At 39.3% G+C, this 22195-nt stretch overlaps 1 protein-coding gene across 4 annotated transcripts; it reads right to left on the minus strand.

Moving 5' to 3' along the window:
• Window positions 1-424: 424 nt before the first annotated feature.
• On the minus strand, window positions 425-22007 carry FAM221A (family with sequence similarity 221 member A). 4 transcript variants are annotated; one of them, XM_040644189.1, is made up of 7 exons: window positions 21895-22007; window positions 18987-19160; window positions 15886-16076; window positions 13757-13963; window positions 9869-9976; window positions 4259-4341; window positions 425-530 (listed from the first exon to the last, which is right to left on the minus strand). In XM_040644189.1, exons 1-7 carry the CDS (start codon window positions 21957-21959, stop codon window positions 462-464), a joined length of 897 nt encoding a protein of 298 aa, XP_040500123.1. In that variant the 5' UTR covers window positions 21960-22007; the 3' UTR covers window positions 425-461. The 4 variants fall into 4 exon arrangements, with proteins under 4 accessions (XP_040500123.1, XP_008684619.1, XP_008684622.1 ...); XM_008686397.2 differs by lacking the exon at window positions 21895-22007 and adding an exon at window positions 21254-21647; XM_008686400.2 differs by lacking the exons at window positions 18987-19160; window positions 21895-22007 and adding an exon at window positions 21254-21648.
• Window positions 22008-22195: the final 188 nt, after the last annotated feature.

Consider the following 22195-nt stretch of genomic DNA (forward strand, 5'->3'; position numbering starts at 1 on the left):
CGATTATATACTTTTAAATAAAGTTTTTTATTTAAAAACATAAATCAAGATTACGAAGTTTGAAAACTAAAAAATAGGGATTTTAACTATATTTTTAAAGAGTGCTTCGTATATATTTGTTCAAAACCCAAAATAACATACTTAATTTTTAAAAATAGCCTCAAAAAGTTAAATTGTGACAGACTGAAAACAGTTATTGTATTTTCAGGTTTTGACTAATATGAAAATAACCTCATTTGTAGGAGAGATAAAAAGTATATACAAAATATTAAATCATAAATTTCGATAAAAGTAATATAAAGTATTTTCACTTGTTTAAATAAGTTAAAGAAACAACCAAAATGACATTTTTACTTAGTAAAAGAAGTAAATAATTTGAAAGAAAATAAACTGTATTATTATATTTAAATAAACACAAACAAGACCTATTTGAATGATGGTTTTAATTTTCCCAGTAGTCTTCATGAAGGTTTTGTACTTGATGGCAATGGTGCTTTTCCTTTCTGCTTAGCAGCCTTTTCCATTTTTATCTGTAAAGTTAAAATATTTGTTGATAAAATAATTTGTAAAACACTCTAAAGACAAAAAGGTTGTACACACCTTATTTGGATTCATGTCTCATTTATCACAGCCATTTCATCCAGTTATTTAGCAGTGATTAAGCTGCTAAATTCTAAAGCCAAAATCTAACAAAGGGACCTAATTACATTTTTAAAATATGCTATGATTTCAACTTTGCCGAAGCAGTTTAATAAAAATAACGTACAGTGAATATTGCTTTGGAGAAAATAAGTTAACTCTAACTGCCACTAAAAAAATTGTTTTATAAAAGCTTAAATACCTAATCTTACTTCCACTCTATGCACATTCCCTGAAGAACACACCTAATACAGCTGGATTATCTCTGGAACATGGGCTGCTTTAAGGATAATTTCCTAGAATTCTGGTTTTTACATTTCCACAGTTACCCCCCCTGAAGGTTGTCCTCTAGTGTAACTGAAGCAAAGAAGCAGCTTACATACCCTAAGTTGTGGCCTTCTGACCTTTAGAAACATTTAAAGCCTTTCTACGGGAAAAAAAAGACCCCGAGAACACAAAGCCTACTTGCTTCTTACAATTCCCAGAGGCAGCACCCACTGCCCTCTCTGTGTAAGAGAAACGGAAAGCAAGTATGGGGCATGGTAGGTGGAGGGCCTCTTACCTTCTAAGGTGATAGGAATAATATCAAGAAACCAGAGGCGACTTGGTAAAACCAGTCTACCCAATCTCCTCAAACTGTAAATAACAATTTCCCAATAATAAAATTTATATATCTCACCTGTCTCATCCCCACTTTTTTCCCCTCTCTCTCCTCTGATTGGTTGGGTGCCTCACTCAAAAACCATACATTCATATCACTCTTGTATACTATGTTAGTCAACAGGTCATCTGAAGGACCCCCAAAGGAATAACTTATACTTAGGCAACGATTATAGGCTTTGACGTCACATGGAAGAGTATTTGAATCCCAACCCAACCATTTATTAACTATTTGAGGAAAGTTTTTTAACCACCAACAGTTTTCTCATTTGTAAAAAAAAAAAAAAAAAAAAAGTCACAGTAATATGTACTTCTCAGGGTTATTCTAAAAGTATAAATGAGATCATATATATATAATCCAGGTACTTAATAAGCAATCACCAAATGCTAGTCCCTTTTCCTCTCTCATTTAGGGCCAAGTGTTATATTTATAGTGACATCAAAAAAGAGACAAGATGCTAAGCAACCAAACAAAGAAAAAGCAGGGCTTCCTCAGTTGAAATAGTACTTAGCAAATACATCCATCTAATCTAGTGTCTGAAAAGCAAAGATACCTCCTCCTGTTCCTTTGTTTCTTTTTCAATCTCCTGACACTAACAGCAATAGCACCTCTCACCTAGTTCACACTTGATAATTGTTTCCTTAATAAAATTCTCCTTTCTTAGAGATAAGAGACCAACGGTCATCCACAAGGAAGAAAATAACTTGACCTAATATGTAAAAGACAAAATGAAGCAATCCTTTAATAATACCTAAAAGTAATTAGTAAACTACATTACCACAAAGGCTTCAATTATCAAAGCCAACTCACACTTTTGATTCTTCTCCACACTAAATGTGACCATTGTACCCAGATACAAGCAAAACCAGATACAGACATCGCCTTGCTTTCTAAAGGGGCTGTGACCCATCAGATTTAGCTTCCTAATCATCCCTTTTCCCTCAACAGTGCACATCTTGGTTTTTTGGAGTAAAACTCAAGTACTCACAATGCATAGAGTACAGGGAGCTCAGAGGAAGTTGTTTAGGTTTGAGCTTCTTAGTTTTTATACGTCATTAATCATACAGGCTGGAAAGTTTACAAGCTGTGTCTCACAAATCCGTAAGTCACACAAGCTGGAGAGTTATAAACGACATCTTGTAAATCCATAAACTCTAGGTCTATTTATAATAAGCAGTCTGGATTGGCGAGGTATATCCTCTAAAACAATCACTCCCTCCATTATCTTCCCACAAGCAAATACCACTGGCATGTTTTCAAGGCAGTCAGCACAACCCAGGCTTCTGAAGGAGGGAAGGAAGGAGTTCTAGAACCCTGTCCCTCATAAGCCTATGAAGGAAAAACTAAAATTCAGTGTGAACTCATGTATTCCAGGAATGGAGATCAATGCGATTAAAAGTCTAGCCGTAATGATGCTGTAAAAAGAGCCTTCTTTTTCCTCACTCTGGCCATTTCATCTTCCTCCCCTGAGATCCTACTACCTCCTCTTTCTCTTAGATGAGAGCTCTCCAGTAAGGTAGCCACTAGCCACATGTGGCCTGCTGAGCTCTTGAAATGTGGCTGGTGTCAGACTGAGGGAAATAATTTTAAGTTTTACTTTGGCTGAAACCAGACTTCTCTAGCCACACATGACGAACAGCTGCAATACAGGTATAGAACATTTTCATCACTGCAAGGAGTTCTATTTCTAGCTCTGCCTTAAATCATATCCAGGACTCTCCCCCTCTACTTCAAAATTCTTCACCAGGAAAACCAAGCTGAGCTCTTTGTCCCCTACCCCCTTCTTCTCCCCTTGGAAGGTGAATTCATTTAATGGTCTCCTTTGTCCGCACCTTCAGTTACTCGACAAGCTACAACAAAAAGTGACAAGAGTGTCATTACTTTCCTGGCACTTATTACCTAGCTGGAGAGATAATAAACACCCACATAACAACTATAAAATAATCCTAAGGAAAACACTTTGGGAATGTACCGTGGGGCTGGATACCATCCCCCACACCTCATCAAACCAACATACTTTCATCTGGCAACAAACAAAAACAAAACTCTCGAATACGAACACTGCCATGATAAACATCAAATGTCTAACTATATGACATGTATGAGAGTGAATATCAATTAATACATGTTTCCTTTTTCAAGTCTCCACAAATATTTATTGAAAACTTATGTACAAGGCACTGTAGTTTGTTCTGGGGAAAATATAAAGAAGAATAAAATACTGTTTATCCCCTAGGAGTTTATAGTGTGGTAGAGAACTGATGCAAATTATCATTACTGGAAGCTGGGAACACATCAATACTATAGTTGTTGAGCTCTGGGAATTCCTTAAATACATTTATATTTAGTGTTCAGTTTCTTAAAGGCTAGTGGGTAATTTTAACTTGAGTTTAGATATACCCTAAATGCACTGAGAAGAAATATTACATATTAAGAATTCAAGATACGGGGGCACCTAGGTGGCTCAGTCAGTTGAGTGTCCAACTCTTGATTTCGGCTGGGGTCATGATCTCGAGGTCTTGAGATCTAGCCCCACATTGGGTTCCTCACTCAGCGGGGCCTCTGTTTGAGATTCTCTCCCTGTCCTTTTGCCCCTCCCCCAACTTGTGTGTGCGCGCACTCTTTCTCTCTAAAATAAATAAATCTTTTTTAAAAAAGAGAATTCAAAGTACATATAATTTACAAATCTGCTGATAGCTGATGTTTATATTATTCACAATTTTATCCATATAATTAGTCAATCTTTATGACCTTCATAAATTAACTATTGTATATCATATTATTCATTCATCCTATTTCTCTCTGAATCATTCTAAATATGTCTCAAGGTCTAACACCAGCTATAAGTAAAGACTTTATAAGTTATTTTTAATGATGATCCACAATCAATATGTAATTCTACTGTGTCTTTGTCACAAATTACATGCTTAATATAAGCAGGTATCACCACAGACTTACCCTTTCTTGGTATCGTCTTTCAAAGAAAGCCATATCATCCTCTTCAGGTCTCTTTAAGGAAGAAACTTGACTACTTGTACCTACTAATATGGAAAAAAATTTCTAAGTAATATATTTATGGAATCATAAATTCTGCTGAAATTAGAAAAAAAACAGAAAGAAAACTTTCCTCTTACTGGTGATTAATTTTTTTTTATTTTTCAAACCAGAATGGTCTAAATGGTAGTTGATCCTACTACCTCTTTTTTTTTAGAGGGATGAAGGGGCAAAGGGACGGGAAGAGAGAGAATCTCAAGCAGATTCTGCACTGAGCATGGAGCCTGACACGGGCTTCAATCCCAGGACCCTGAGATCATGACCTGAGCCAAAAATCAAGAGTCAGAGGCTTAACTGACTGAGCCACCCAGGCACCCCTACCTAATTCTTTAGAAAGCAGAGCACTGCAAGACAAAGTAATTATTTTGGCAAACATTTTCCTAATGTGCAACTGGTTTGTATTAAATAACAACATATAGCTATTTCACACAAGAGCACACTTAGCTTTGTCCGACTACATTTTAAATTTTATAGCAAAACTAGAAATTCGTGTAACACCGTAACAGATAATGCACAAAAGTAATTACAGAAGATTTGTGCCATGGTCTGAATGTTTGTGTTCCCCTCAAATTCATATGTTGAAATCCCAATGCCCGATGTGATGGTGTTAGGAGGTGAGGTCTTTGGGAGGCGCTTAGGTTATGAGGGTGGAGTCCTCATGAATGGTATTCGTGCTCTTATAAAAGAGACCCCACAAAGATCCCTCAACTCTTCCACTCTATGAGGACATAATGAGAAGGGGCCAGCTGCGGATTAGGAAGAGGGCCTTCAGCCGAGATGCCCTTCAACAGATGACTGGATTAAGAAGTTGTGGTCCATATATACAATGGAATATTACTCAGCTATCAGAAAGAATGAGTTCTCAACATTTGCTACAACATGGACGGCACTGGAGGAGATAATGCTAAGTGAAATAAGTCAAGCAGAGAAAGACAACTATCATATGATTTCTCTCATCTATGGAACATAAGAACTAGGATGATCAGTAGGGGAAGAAAGGGATAAAGAAAGGGGGGGTAATCAGAAGGGGGAATGAAACATGAGAGACTATGGACTATGAGAAACAAACTGAGGACTTCAGAGGGGAGGGGGGTGGGGGAATGGGATAGACCGGTGATGGGTAGTAAGGAGGGCACGTATTGCATGGTGCACTGGGTGTTATACACAACTAATGAATCATCGAGCCTTACATCGGAAACCGGGGATGTACTGTATGGTGACTAACATAATATAATAAAAAATCATTAAAAAAAAAAAAAAAAAAAAAAAAAGGAAGAGGGCCTTCACCAGAACCCAACCACGCTGGCGCCCTGATCTTGGACTTCCAGCCTCTAGAACTGTGAGAAATGAATTTCTGTTGTGTATAAGCTACTCGGTCTATGGTATTTCGTTATAGCACCTCCAAAATACTACCTCCTTTGAAATTTTTCAAAACTAAAATTATTTTAGCCATTTTCCATGGTATTCACTTTTTAAAACTGTTTAGTTTGAGTTGTGAAAGGAATTTAAAATTGATTCAGGAAAGAAAACCCAGTTTTCTTTGTAGGTGCACTAAGAGCCCAGTTCCATGGAAAAGTTCACCTTCATTTCAGGTGAATGTGTTTGTTGAGTGCCTTCGTATCCAAAACAGAATATCAACCTGAACACATGTTCTAGTTTTTAAAGCATATAAATTTGCCCTCAACCAGCAACACAAAAATCATGTAACTCCAGACAATCACCACAGAGTATAACCACACTCTGTCAACTATCTAACAAAAGCCTTGTTGAGAAAAATAAGAAAAAAATACTTAGGGGGCGCCTGGGTGGCAAAGCGGTTAAGCGTCTGCCTTCGGCTCAGGGCCGGGATCGAGCCCCACATCAGGCTCCTCCACTATGAGCCTGCTTCTTCCTCTCCCACTCCCCCTGCTTGTGTTCCCTCTCTCGCTGGCTGTCTCTATCTCTGTCGAATAAATAAATAAAATCTTTAAAAAAAAAAAAAAAAGAAAAAGAAAAAAATACTTATGTGTTGTCTATCCATTCATCTCAAAACTCTGGTTCTTTTTGTGAATCATGCTGGATCATTTGAGCTAAGTGGCTTGTAGAATCACCTTCACTGAGTTGCATGTTACTGGTATGTTACCATGTATCTGGTAAAATGGCATTTTACCACTTTCATCAAAGTGACTATCAGAAATGAGCAACCACAGGCTGCATTTGCTGGGAAAAAAAGTTCCTTTTTTTTAATAGAGAAGACAATTCATAGCATTTATTCAAGTTAATTCATTTCATTCAATAATCTGCCATATTGTTGCAGTCACTGTTAATACTACTGCTATTACTATTTCTTTTTCGAGAGGACCATGCTTTTAAAAAAATTTGGGTTGGATTTCCATGATGTTTAACTCTATGATTAAAAATCGTTTTCCTTGCTAAAAGGCAACCCCTTCATCACAAGAGAAACAGGAAAACTGAGATTTAGTTGTAGAAAGTGATTTCCACCAGAAACAGTTCATAGTCCATAATCTTTCAGGGTTGTACTTTTACTTGGGGCCTCTTTTTGGGGGGAGGAGTTATTTCTCATAGATGTTTGCTTAAAACAGAGAATATTCCCTATTGTCTCATAGAAGGAAAATCAGGTCTAGTCCCTAGAAAACAGGCAGGTGGTCCTCCAGGAAAGGAACCCTAATGGCTACTAGGTAATAGTCATTCTGCCAAGGTCGGGGGACAGAGTCAGTGACCCTCCCGCCCTGACCAGTCTGTAGTAAAAAGGCCTAACCAGGTGGGTGGGAGAGGTAGTAACTAGCTTCCAGTTAGACTCCCTAGCTCAGAAACGTCTGTGGTCTGTGTTTGAGTACGCTGGAGCTGGAGGGAGATGTTACAGAGTCTGGAGAAAGCGACTAAGAATAGGCAAGTGTGTGGGGGCACCTGGGTGGCTCAGTTGTTGAGCGTCTGCCTTCGGCTCAGGGCATGATCCTGGCGTTCTGGGATCGAGCCCCACATCAGGCTCCTCCGCTGGGAGCCTGCTTCTTCCTAACCCACTCCCCCTGCTTGTGTTCCCTCTCTCGCTGGCTGTCTCTTATCTCTGTCGAATAAATAAATAAAATCTTTAAAAAAAAAATAGGCAAGTGTGAAAAAGATACAGGTTTCCTCCCGGGGGACCCACAGAAAGGGGGCACCGCCAGTCAAGGGCAGTCCTGCGCTTTTCTTTGAGAAGAGAATACACTGTGTGGGTTCTGCAGTTTTCAGGTAACAACTGAAATGATACTGAACAAGTAGAAAGTTAATTCAGTTTCCGTCCATGGTTCAGAAAACACAGAACACCTGTGTGCAAGGCAAGGCGACAGGTGCTGAAAAACAGTCAAGCTAAGATGTGACCCTGACCGGAAGGAGCCATCTAGCAGTGGCCACCAGACCCCTGCACACCATGGAGTGCTGTGTCCTCCGGGCCACGCAGAGGGAAGGACGGCTTCTGGCTGGCACCGTCAGGGAAGGCATTCCTCCATCTCTCCTCTTGGTACTCAGCGTGTCCTCTGTGCCTCTAGGTTACTGCTCGGCCTGGCCCATTCCAGGCACTTGCTCATCTTCCTTACCTTTCTTCATGGTGTGAGGAATGGAAGTTTGAGAGGATAAGATCCTGTCTCACAGGTGCCTAGTGTGTGTGGAATTGTGCTGTGGAAATGTCACTCTGTCTTGGTTTCCAGAAAGGTGGAAAAAATTGGGGGAAAGGAGAGCTAAGATGGGGTGGTAAGGGTATGGTGTCTTAGTCAGAAGGTGGGAGCGAAGTTATACCAACAAGCAGTTTTAGTACGCAGCTTAATCCAGATGATAAGAAGAGTACCAACACTGCCAAGGACCTCGAGAAGGGAGCTGGAGGCCGTCGGCCACGTAGGTTAGTCTGCAGAATCGGGAAGCTCAAATCCTTTCCTATTATCTAGTCAAGTTCAACCAGAGCGTATGAAAAAATAATGAATAACTAGAAGGTCTTCAATTTCTGGAAAGTAGAAAGATCAAGTAAACTCAGCAGCCCCCAGCAGCCCCCTCCCCCACCACTAAAACACTGAAGTTGAATGTCAGAAGCACAGAGAAAGTTTTGGATATCTTCTTTAACTGTGTTTTTGGCCTTTTGGTCCGTAAGCGATCGAGATGGAGAGAGATGCTATCCCAAAGGGGAAAGTTTGTAGGAACCAGAGTAGTTGAGCCCGACCATCCCTGATGCCTTTAGACTCGCACGAAATCGTGGCTACAAGGACTCTCCCGCGTGAGTCAGCCACGCAAGTCAGTGGCCACCATGTAGGACGGTCTGATGATGGTCCACCAGGTCCTGAGTGAAGAGGCCCCGTGGCCCAAGGCTCTGACAAGGGATACTCTGAGGCCAGAAGACAACCCACACGAAATAGTCCAGCACCAGGACGGTGACGAGAGAGAGCAAACGTCTGGCTGGACGGAAGCAGGCGAAAAAAGCCCTGCCAGCCTCAGACTTCATCACCACCATCTTGAAAGGTCTACACCCTGAGCCTTGGGACGGGGAACCGTCTCCGTCTCCGTCTCCGTCCCCTCCCCCATACCGAGAAGGCCTGGGTAACCGGTTTTTCAGGACCGCGGGCAGACCACTGCGCCTGCGTCTTCTGAAAAAAAGTTCTTAAGGACCTTGCGTCACTGCATCATTGAGTGTCAAACTATAGAGACATCTTTAAAATCCAGCACTGGTATAACTTTCATTAGCACTGAGGAAACTGTAATAATACAATGAGTATCTTTCTAATAATGGAAAGTGTTTAACTGATCACACCTTCCCCTGTGCCTTGGCTGCCACTACGCTCAGTCAAAACTGAAGCTTAATTACGTGAGCAGCAATTACAACCACCTTGAAAGTTGACACAACGGTGTCCTTTTTCTTGGTTTTGATTTCTTCTATCTATATTTGAACATTACTTTGTTGAGTGTTGTTTGTGTAAGCAGCCCTAAAATCCCTTGTGGAGAAAGTCAGGGTATGTGAAAAGGTTGTATGAAAATACAAATAAAAAGAAAATTCTCATTTAAGAATATTTGTAAATATTAAATACCTAATGCATCATAAAAAATCCTTCTTCAATGTTTTTTTCTTGTTTTAATACAGGAAATAGAATACTAGTGCTTAAAAATGAATATAATTCATATATATGTATAATGCATATTTATAATTTATAAGTATATGTATAATTTATAAATGACAAAACCTTGCTAACCTATACTTATCACCAGATTACATCCTGCTTGGGAGAGCCACTAGAGGACTCTCTTATTCAGCCATCAAAGCAATAACGTGTAAGGTTTTAAAACTTTAAATTATTATGTTACTAGAATCCTCATAATACTCAGATTTAGCAATTTTCAAAAAAAAGATGTTTCTTGCTTTTTCTCAGTACAAGGCCAATATAAAAATAAAAGGATAACCAAATTGTGGTAATGTTGAGGGAAAAAATCTAGAAAAATGAATCAATCTACATTCTTATTTACTACATCCAAAAATATCTGTCAGTTTAATTTCATTACCATCTGTCAGTGTTTCTGGAGAAGAACTAGATGATGCCTGAAATGCTTTTAGAAATGGGTGGTCCATGGCTGTAACTGGAGAGTCTAAAAATTCAATTGAAGGTGCACCTAAGAAAAAAATATATGAAGAATGAAAATTAAATCTCCATTTGTTAGGATACAAAACAGCTATTTTAATGCAAAATAAATTAGAACCTCAGCAGAATAATTAGAAAAAAACTTTCTATAAAAAAGAAATTTTTATTTAGATTTTTATCTGTCATATAAAGTAAAGGGAATTAGGTAAAAAGTATGTTTGTGCTTCTCAGAGATCTTTTTTCACAGAAAAAAAATTATGCATGAATGTAACTATGACAAAGAGGTACAAAACCTTAATATAGTCACAAAAACATTCAAAAGCAAGACATTCATGACAAAGAACCTGTAGTTGAATAGGGCAGAATAACTGTATTTTTACTCTGTTCCTCACTGGGAAACCATCTCAAAACAAAGTATGAAAAATTCAATGAAATGAGGAAACATCCACATCCCCACACCACAAAGTTACAAAGACCAGCTGCTAAATACATTGACTTTTGGACCAAAAGGAAGGAAGCTGCGGAGAAAATTTATAAGTGCTCTGTCTTCTTCACAAACCACCACCTCTCCTACATCCCTCTCCCATACAGCGGATAGAGGAAGGAAATAAACTTTTAATCTTATTTGGTTTTTAAAATGAGTCCTTTCTTATAACCTAAACAGTGTGGGACAATTGCTCATTCTTTCAGCTTCCTGCCCACTCCTTCCCAGCTCCTCTCTCCTGGGGCTGTAGGGAATATAAGAGAAGGAGCTCAGGTCCACTGAGGTCCTTGTGCTGTGCTCTCAAATGCTCAAGGCTGGTAAGTGGTGATTTCATCTCGCAGTTTGGTAGGGCCTGACACTTGCTCTCACTGGAAGTACAGACCCCTCGATGCCTGCCACTTCCGCTACTGAATCCCCCAGAGCTCAGAGGACCCACCTCTAGCTCTGCTCAGGATCCCCTTGCTATGACAAATGTCATGGCAGGTCTACTGCCTTACCGCTCAGTTGCCTTCCAACCCACCCACTAAGAGCTGGGCATTATGGACTCCTTCTGCATCATAAAGGAACCAAATCAGCAAATTGTCATCTCTGTCCAGGACTCTACATGGCTAGTAGAGCAGATGTCCCTCGGCCCCAGGCTCCCCTACATCTGAAATCAAGACAAAGACATCTTGTTTCCTCTCCTCATGCTCACCTTTCCTCACCCCACCTTCCCTCAGGGGCCAAAAGAGGGAGGTTTTCTCTCTTTCTGTTATAAAGTGGTAAAATACTAGAAGGCACTAGAAGGCAAAGATGCGAGCTATTCCCACTGTTACTTAGCACTGTTCTGTAAGTACGAGCCCTTGTAATTAGTCAAGAGTAAGAGCCAGAAATACTGGAAAAGGCAAAAATACCACGATTTACAACATCAACCAAACATTTATTTTAAACTCTAAGATTGAGAAATAAATGACTGGTAACAAGAGCAACATAAGACATTAGCTTTTTTTTACAAACAAATAATAATGAGCTAGAAAATATAAAAGGAAAAAACCCTATCTATGTATGATAGCTATAAAAAATGAAATATGCACAAATTAAGAAAATTAAGAAAAATGAAATACCCAGAAAAAAATTAAGAAAATTAAGAAATGGATTGAGGACTTTCATGAAGATAGCTTCAGAATTCCACTAAGCTACACAGAAGACAAAAGCAGAGACTTAACATTTTAAAATATCAATTCTTCCTACATTAATCTATACATTCAATATGATATCAACTAAATAAGAGAATGTTTTTATAAAAATAGAAGGTTTTGTAATGATAGAATGTTGTCAAAAACTAATGCCAAAGTTCTGAAAAAATCAGAGAGTAAGACTAAGTCAGGAAAATTCTTAAGTAATGAAATGAAGTCATAATTATTAATTTATTATAAGGTTGTAGTATTGAAAACAGCATGGTAGCTGCACAGAAATGGACAACAGTGAGGCAGACCAATTGGCCGGGGACAATTTCAGGAGAGAGCCCAACCCTATCACTTACTAGCTGAATAACAAAGAACAAGATGTTGTACTTCTCTGTGCTGAGTTTCCTTATCTGTAAAATAAGAGTAAGAGCACCTAACTCAGTTATTGTGAGGGCTAAATGAGTTAACAGATGTAAACAGGCTGGAAAGACTCGTGGAAGCACAAAGCTGCAATCACCATCAACATCATTATTATCATTATTTTTTGCCATTGGGAACTGGATTTTCTGAAACTGTTCCATGGGCTTAACACAATCATGCAGCCATAAAAATTGAAAAATGATCTATTTATGGAATTTAACAAGCTAGCTGTAAAATAACCTAGAAGAGAAAATACATAGATATACCAGAGGAATCTTGGGGGGAAAAAAAAAAACCACAAACAGGAGGCATTTACCAAAAGGTTAGTATACAGAATATATAAGACCTCCTACAAATAAATGAGAAAAGACAAAAACATGAAAGTGAACAAAGTCTATAACAGACAAGTCACCGAAAGTAAAACAGCCAATAAATACGAGAAGACTCTCATCTCACTAATAACAGGGAAATCAGACTGAAACAATAACACTTTCACAGGTCAAACTGACAAAAAATTGGGTTTGACGATATCAATGATCAGCATAAATGTGAGAAACAGGGAAGCTAAGAAATCTACAGGAAGTATGAACAAGTACAGCATTTTTGGAAGGCAATTATGATAGAATGTATTAACAAAATTTCACACACTTCAACCCAACAATCCTACTTCTCTGTATCTACCTTAGGGTCAGATTTCTGTAGCATATAAGGAAGCAAGTTCAAGGATGTTTTTGGCAGGACTAGTTGTAAAGGCAAAAAAAAAAAAAAAAAAAAAATTGGAAACAATCTAAATGCCATGAACGAGGTTTAGAAAAACTGACAGAATAGCTCAAAAAACCTGATAAATTGACAGCGTGGAATATTATGCAGGGGTTTAAAAGAATTAAATAGATTTGTGTGTTCTGATCTGGTATGACAGGACTTCAAATTTTTTCCAAGTTAAAAACTATACAAATATAAGCTAAAAAAGAAAAATGAATCATCAATTGATGACAGCAAATTACCCTCTGGGAAAGAATCTGGGGTAAAGAGAAGTGTTCAAGGGGCCTTACAATACTTCATTTCTATTGTTTGAACCTTTTACAAGAAAATATTCATTTATATGTATGTAATTTTTGTACTGAAAAAAATTGAATACAAAAAAATACATACACATAGAAGTATTTAAAGTGGATAGGAACCATATTATTTTCCCCAATCCTATTCAACTTCAGAAGAACCCAAAAAGAAAAAAAAAAAAAGAATCCAGCTACCTTCAATAGTTCAAGATACATCCAACTGAACTTTTTCCTATATTACTTAAAACTTTCATGTATGCAGGCAGTGTGTGCATACATTGTTATAAATGTGATAACACGTATACATGTGCACACACAGACATAAGCCTGTTTCTAAAATGAGATGGCTATAATGGCAAAAAAAAATTACATACAATAGGGCAACAGGTAAAGTGTATCATATCAAATCAAAGAAATACTCAGTTATTACAAACTACAAGGTTGTGGGTTGGGATTTGGGTGCAAGTATTGGGGTAGGAATGATCTTTTTCCTTATGTTTTCTAGAATGACCATATATTGTATAGTGGCAATGAAACCTTTATAAAAAAATAAAAATCAAATGAGAGAATGTTTTCTGGAAAAAACTAAAGAATATATAGTGTGAAACAAATATAGGGTTTCACTATCATCAGCACACATAAAAACAGCATGACAAGCTCGCATTGCATAGATCATCACTTACCAATCCCACTGTCATCTAATCGCATGTAGCCTTCCGCCAGTGAGCTGAAGCCTGTTAAGCCTCCCATTGCTGCACAGGGAACATCCTGTCCCACTGGCTTTCCCTGAGCCAGTCTTTCTTGCTTAGTTTCCACGACTGTGTCATGAGCATATGCAGGCTGACCACAAGCACAAGTGAAGCAGCTATGGAATCCTGAACACTTGGAACCTGAATCAAGATGTAAAGGGAGTTAAAGGTCTTTAAATATAGGCACTAAACTGTCTGCCCTAAAAATGCTCAGCTTGGCCACAATCACCTGAATCTGGATCCCTCCTTATATGCTGTCCTCTGGCCTCTAAAACTCTAGCCTCCAGCCCCTGAACTCCCTCCCAGCCACTGCTCTTACTTCTAGAAAATGCTGAAGTGTAAGGTAAGTGAAGGTAAGGTAAGGTATGTACCAGGAAAAAAGTATTGGAAAAACCAACAAGGACTGAAAGAAATTGGGTTAAGGCTGGAAAGCCAGGAAATGTAGGCCCTCTCCTCAAATACGGAGTTAAAAGCAGGCGTGGACAGCCCAGTGGTAGGACCAGGTGAAGAGATAAAGTGGAGGCCTCCCTGTGGATTAATGCCCCATAAAAGCCTTATAGGAAAGCCAACCCATGACACAGAAAGGACACAATGGAATATTGTTTAACAATAAAGAGCAAAGAAGTACTGATACATGCTACAACATGAATCACTCATAAACATTATGCACAGTGAAAGAAGCCAGTTACAAAAGGTTACATATTCTATGATTCCATTTATATGAAATGTCTAGAATAGGCAAGTCCATATAGATAGGAAGTAATTATTGGTTACCTAGGGCTGGGGGGGAAGAAGGAATAAGGAATGACTACTAATGGATATGGAGTTTCTTTCGGGCGTGATGAAAATGTTCTAAAATTGTGGTGATGGCTGTACAATTCTATGAGTATATTAAAAACCACTAAACTGAACCCTTGGAATGGATAAGTTCTACGGTATGTGAATTCTATCTTAATAAAAGTGTTATATATTAAAAAAAAAAAAAAAAACATTGAAGAGGAGGCCAGAATACACCATTAACAAAATTTTACACTCACACTTCTAAAAAAATGTGTATGGGAACCAAGGCACATAATAAATAAGTTTTATCCAACTACTTCCACACTAAACCAGTGAAATACATTTATTCCTGCCACTGTCATTAAAAATATTTTATAACATATTTCAATTCCAATTACTATGAAAATTAGAATAACTATCTCCTGAAGAAAATACTGAACTAATGTCCTACCTATGTCAAGGGGTTTTTAAAAGGACGGTCAAGTGAAAGGGAATATAGGATGGGGGCTGGGATTTGGGTACAGGTATTGAGGTAAGGGGTGCTGTCACATAGAAAGTTAAAATTGTTATGTCACCTTTTGCTTGTCCCATCAGCCTATGTTTTAGGCAATAACATACATAACCTACCAGCAAATTATAAAAATTTTTTTCAACTTATCAGATCCTTTTTTAACCTCTCCAAAGAATTCAGTTGATAAAATTCCCATTCAAAAATTTAAATCTGGGGGGGGGGGAATGGGATAGGCCGGTGATGGGTAGTAAGGAGGGCATGTATTGCATGGTGCACTGGGTGTTATACACAACTAATGAATCATCGAGCCTTACATCGGAAACCGGGGATGTACTGTATGGTGACTAACATAATATAATAAAAAATCATTATAAAAAAAAAATTTAAATCTGGGGCACCTGGCTGGCTCCCTCAGTAGCGCACACAACTCTAAATCTCAGGGTTGTGAGTTCCAGCCCCCTGTTGGGCATAGAGCCTATTTAAAAAATAAATAAACTAAAATTTAAATCAAATCACATCTAGGTATTCTTTAAAATCTGTAACTATCATTTAACTTATTTGAATTCCATGAGATTAGGGCTTATGATTGCAAAACATACAAATAACTCAAAGTTATTCCATAAAATAACATTTTAGAGTAATTGTCCATCAAACTTTTCTGAGTTGTTTAATATTAACTATGCAGCTGAATAAAACTGGCACAAAGACGCATTAAATATTCAATAGAGAAAGACGAACATTCTGTCGGTGTGTTTATAATAATGTAACTCACAGGCATTGCATAGAAAGCCGGGCGCAGTGCTGTGCTGATCGGCAAAGTGCTTGCACCTGCAGCGAACGGGCCGCGCGCCGCTCAGAGGGACGTAAAGGTAAGCCCTGCACCGGCAGCCGCTCACTTGGCAAGGGAGACTAATGGGGCGCTGCTGGGGAATCGTTTCAAAGTCAGTTTTATGTTGTTTATACCTAAAAAATAAAATAAAAAGGGAAGAAATAAAAACAATGCAGGGATTGCTGGAAATTACAATCTCTATTCTGTTAAACGCAAAATTCTTCTTTTGTATTATTTTTCTGCTCTTCTTAGTAAGGCAAAAATAAACTCCCTTACAGTATTTCTGTCAGCCGGCCCACAAATTGCTTTGTAGGAAAAAAACCTTCATTCTTTTAGATTGTTATTTTTAGTTATTTAAGAAGAATTTTCACAGCAATATACAAAGAAATATAATTCCCTTAAAATACCACTAAAGATTCTTTAATATAGACGAACAACCTGAGAGTGTGGAAAAAGTTCTTTATAAAAATTCTTTTTATCAAAGCACATTACTTAAATTTATTTTCAGAGGTTTGCTATTTAAAATTGAAATGAGTTCAATAAACATATGAATGTAATTTATTTTAATATATTTAACTTTTAACTTCAAAATAAATTGTCAACATTTTTAAAGCCAAAGCTCTTTGTTAAAACACTGTAATTTTCTTAAATAGGCCACTCACTTCCTGCTCTACCCAATAAAATAATATTAAATTTATTATTCTTAATGTTAATCTAGGTAGTACAAGTTAAAATAGCAATGAGATACCATTTTTCACTTAGCAAAGAGAACCAATGTTTTTTTAAACTATACATAATTCACAATGCTGTCAAGAGTATTATAGGAGAACCTTTTTCATTTAATGTGTCAAGAAACTTAAAAAGATCTATCCTTTCCATGGTTTGTATAATTTCACATACAGCATTTCCTAATGTATTTAATTGTCAAATCACTGTTACACACCTGAAACTAACATTATATATCAACTATACTTCAATAAAATAAAAATAAAATCATCAAATTTAATATTTTTAAAAAACCATCCTTTAAGTCAGAGTTCATTGTTCAAAGATACACCTCAAGAAAATAATTCTGTGTATAGAAAGAGTCGTGTGCATAAAGATAGTACCAGCAACAGTACTTACAATAGCAATACACACACATACACACATACACAACATACTAATAAGGGAATGAATAAGTAAATCAGTAGACAACAGTTTTTAAAATTTTTAGCAGTGAAACCCCTCCTCTAAATAAAATCTCTTACAGAACCATAATATATAAAATAGATAAAAGCAGAATTGGTTAAAGCAAGGGAAAGAGCCAGAATTAAAGTCTGTCCTTCCTCTAACCTGCCCTTCCACGTGATATGCTGAGACTCACTCACAGCTCTGGGGAACACACAATGAGCACCACTGGACTAGGTAGAATATTGAACAGATATTTAAAAATCTTATTTGTGGGGGCGCCTGGGTGGCTCAGTCGGTTGAGTGTCTGCCTCTGGTTCAGGTCATGATCCCAGAGTCTAAGACCGAGCCCTTCATCAGCTCCCTGCCCAGCAGGAAGCCTGCTCCTCCCTCTCCTCCCAGCTTACACTTGCTTTCTCTCTCTCTCTCTCTCTCTAGCTCTGTCTCTCTCTCAAATAAATAAAATCTTTTTAAAAAATCTTATTTGTGATAACTACATAACAATGTGGAAACATATTTCTGTGACTCTGTCAAAACCTTGTTCAATATTTATATGCACACATCATTAACAACCAAATGAACTATGTAAAGAAAAAATACATGAATGTAGAAAAATGTATTGATAGCAGCTGGCTTTGGGGGGGGTGAGTTTTCTATTTTTCTCTATATTCTTCACTTACCTTAATAATAATTATAATATTTATAATAGGGAAAAATAATAGTTCAGACAGAGATCTCACTGAATGACCAGTACTGAAGAACTTTTCCACGGAAGATGCGTTGGGTTCATTTTGAAGGTTAATTCCATGCTACATAATTACACATATATGAGACTGGCATTAAAGTTGTACAAGAATAAATGATAAAACCAACACAAATTTACCAAACTCCTCTTGAACTCTGAAAGATAGCAACATAACCCTCACCCTCCATTCCTCCACAGTGTTTTCAGCTCGGATTGCTAAATAAGTTTCAAGTCAATCTATACACGACATTACTCATCCTAGCAACTGCTTAACAACCTTTGGCAGATGGCAAGTCTGTATGTAAATAGCAACCATACAAAGTCTCTCGTGCGAGAGCCCCCAGAAACTATGAGAACAGGCCAGTTCTCCTTCCATGCTTTGCTTGGAACAGAAAGTTAAAAAGTTTGTTACCTGAAAACACATAATAGGTTCAGTGATTTTTCCAAGAAGCAGCTTTGTCCTTTTGAGCTTTACAACTGTGACCTGTGACAGCAGTAAAATGTAAAGTAGAACACAACAGACACAGCCAAATGCACCCCTCGGGTACAGGCAATACACACCAGTGACTGGAGCCTCCTGCATTTTCCTTCCTCCGTGTGCCTTACTTGGAAAAGGACCATTTGTAATAAAAAGCTGTGTGCTTGTATTTTTGTGTGTCTAAAGAAAGGTATCAACACAACACGTTTCTTAAAGTACAAAGGGACATTAGGAAATTGAAGGAGAAATGCTTCTACTTGTAGGTCGGTAACCTGTTCAGTGTGGGTCAACTCAAGCAACTCTTAAAGCAATTTTGCATTCTGATGACCCATCCTTTACTAACTTATCCAGTCATGGGAGAAGTAGACCCCTGGCAAAGCGGCAGGGGCACCCATCTTTTTTACCAACTGCAAAAGAAGAGATGCTTAGGGTGATGGACTCCATAATGAGTTCTAATAGGATATAAGAGACATTTTTAATTATAGCAAAAAAATAAAAAAAAAACCACTTTAGACAATTTCTAGGGTATTATATAAAAGCCCACTTTTAAATATTTCTCAATTATCACAAGAAATGTTCTTTATAAAAGGAAGATACGCTCTGCTACAGTTTTATATTTTCTAATCACCAGAAAACTTAGCAATATCTTACCTATGTGTACAAAAACACAGTGTCTCTGGACCCACAAGCTTACAATCCATTCCAGCTGGTGATCGCCAACTCACAAATAATCTGTTCTGTAAGCGCATAGGTAATACTTTTTTTTTGTATTCTTCATATTCTTCAGGAGTAAAAAGTTTCCCTCCATCGTCCTCACCGACAATTCTACAACAAAAAACTTCTCTTAAGCCTTGAATATTTATTTTCCAGGTCAAAAATACTAAACTCTAAAATTAAACTATACTTGCATAGCCAAAAGAAATGCTGCTTCAGATTTGATTTTTTCCCTCAGGCTTACGTTAATAGCAAAATTACACACAACAGCAATAAAGCTTTTGCTTCCCAAGTAAAAGAGGATGATAAATAAAAGTCAATGAACGCATGACATCTGACTTTACTGATCCAGGTTTACCACCGGACAATCACCACAAATTCAATCTCGGTTTCACCTCTGATTCTGAAGCACACATGTTCATTCTTTAAAAGAGTCTAAACTGCTAAAAATTCTAATATTTTCCTCCTTTAAAAATAGTACTCCCCCCAAAAAACAATAATACAAAAAACATCATCACAGAAGACAACATGGGTAATGCGAACCCAACCCTGGCCAGGAGTTTAAACCCACAAATACCCTTGGATCTGCACAAGCTCAAACCCACATCTATCTTGAGTACTCATCATTCAATTCCAAAACTTCGACTTCAAAGTTTTATGGGAAGAATTAAGCCACCACTATTTCTTAATTTCTGAAGAAATTAAGAGTTAGCCTCCCTAGAGAAAAAGGAAACACAAGTAAAAGAATTTGTTCAGAATTTAAGAAATTTCTCCTTGAAAATATTGCCCCTTAAAAGTCATGAAAGATGTTGTTTGTAGAATGCTATTTAATTTTTTGTGCAATCCATACCTTTTTCCACACTTTCAAGTCTTTAGCTGAGGTAGATAAATAAAACCAACTGAGGAGCTATGAAACTATCACAACTGTCTTCCTTACTTAAATAATTTAGATACACAATAGTAAAAAAAAGAAAAAAGAAAACAAAAAACAAAGGGCATTTTATTCATTTTTTTTTTAAATATTTTATTTTTTTATTTATTTATTCGACAGAGATAGAGACAGCCAGCGAGAGAGGGAACACAAGCAGGGGGAGTGGAAGAGGAAGAATCAGGCTCCCAGTGGAGGAGCCTGACATGGGGCTCGATCCCACAACGCCGGGGCTCGATCCCACAACGCCGGGATCACGCCCTGAGCCGAAGGCAGACGCTCAACCGCTGTGCCACCCAGGCGCCCCCAAAGGGCATTTTATTCTGGGAAAAGTTTTGGATCATTTCACATTGTATGACATTATAACAGCTACCATGTACTGGGGGGGAAGATCAATACAGATCTTTAAAGATAGCGATCATTTGTATTTGACTGCTAAACCAGTACAGCTCAGAGTTACAGTAGTTACAGAATCCGCAAGGGATCTAGTTCAAATGCAGATTCAGGTTAATAGGTCTGGAGTGGGACTGAGAGCCTGCATTTCTAACAAGATCCCAGGTGATGCCTGCACGGCAGGTCCATGATTACTACAATTTGAGTAGCAAGGCTCTTTTACAGTGAACCGTTCCAGGTTATTTATGTTCGCAAAAATAATTTTCCACCAGATCCTAACATTTTCTGTACCAGGCAAGAGACCACAGCTGGAGGCCCACAATCCACATATCTAACATCTAAATATCTAAGTTATCGATCAACACCAAGGCCCAGCAACTTGCTCCCAGGGAAAAGCCCTGGGGACCTGTAGGCTAAAGAAGCCGGCCCAGCCCTTGGTGAGCGCTGGGTGGAAACTGTTCTAGGCCCACGACTCATGGCCTTACCTGGACCCACCTGACCCGGGGATGAGGCTCGACCCATCAAGCTCCTCATTCTTACTTGTCTGGCTCAGAATTACTAACCATTTCTAGGTGTTACCCAAAATTATACCACCGAGACAATCAGAAGGAGTGAAGGTCAGTGATGGAATCCGCTTGCCCTAACAACGGGTGATTTGGGGCGACCACCTTTAAGCAGAGCGGTCCCTCTCAAAGCCACTGGGATTTCCCAGGCGAAGCAGTGACTGCCTCACTTCCAGTGGATATACACACATTCTTCCCCCCCCCCCTCCGCCCCCTCCCTCCGGCCAAACCGGCCCCCCACCTCCTCCCGGACCCCGCCACCCTTGGCGCCCTCAACCCCACATCCTCCTACTATAATCTCTTCAACAATTCCCACTCACCCAATCTCCCAACTGCCAAAAACCTTTCCTGGGAGACCGGAAGAAATAACACGTCTTCGCAGGTGCATCAGCCTTTGTCAGGGCCCAGGGCAGCGAGCCGCGTCCTCAAGCCAAAGGCGCAGCTATGTTTCCACTTCCGTGAGAGGATTTTCTCCGGAACCACCGAAACTACATCAGTCTGTCTTTCTCCTAAAACCAGCACCTCGGGGTTGGAGCACGTTTGGAAGTTCAGGACACACCCTATTACTAAACTAACATGCAAACGACGTCTGCTATTTCTTATAAGGCCCGAGGACTCCAGGTGTAACTCTTCAATGGCCATTTAGAAAAAACAGTTGGACCTCTGCATAAATCTAAGAGTTAATAATCCGTCTTGGAAGGGGTCGAACTGGGAGAGCTCTTAAACAGCCTCGGAAGAGACGTATTAGAACTACACGTCATTACAATATTTAATTACAAAAAGACGAAACTTAAATCAAGATAAGTAAGCCTCCCTCAGCAGCCGGGGAACGGATTCCGGGAGCCGCGGGGGGAGGGCGCCGGGCCCCTGTCCGCGCCCCCCCCCCCCGCCCCCGCGTTCCTCCGGCGAGGGGAACGGGGCCGGCCTGGGTTCTCCGGGCCCCGCCGAGCCGCAGCCTCACCTCCGGTACTCCAGGTACTCGTCCACGGCCGCGGCGCCGCCGGAAGGCAAGGTCAGCCGCTCCATGGCCGCGGGAGGCGAGAGGAGCCCGCCCCGCGCGGGGGCTCCCGACCTCGGAGGAGCGAGACCCGCCCCGCCGCGGCCGGCCGCGCCCCCTCCCGCCCGCCTCCCGATTGGCCGGCCCGGGGACGGCGGCGGGGGCGCGGGGCGCGCTTTGCCACCTGGCCACCTGCTCTGGGCGGGAGAAACCTTCCGTCTCCCAGCGCAGCCCACCCCACTCCGGTTGCTGTTTACCGCGGGCG

Source organism: Ursus maritimus, unplaced genomic scaffold, assembly GCF_017311325.1.
Source record: "Ursus maritimus isolate PB19 unplaced genomic scaffold, ASM1731132v1 scaffold_3, whole genome shotgun sequence".
In the NCBI taxonomy this organism is placed as follows: domain Eukaryota; kingdom Metazoa; phylum Chordata; class Mammalia; order Carnivora; family Ursidae; genus Ursus; species Ursus maritimus.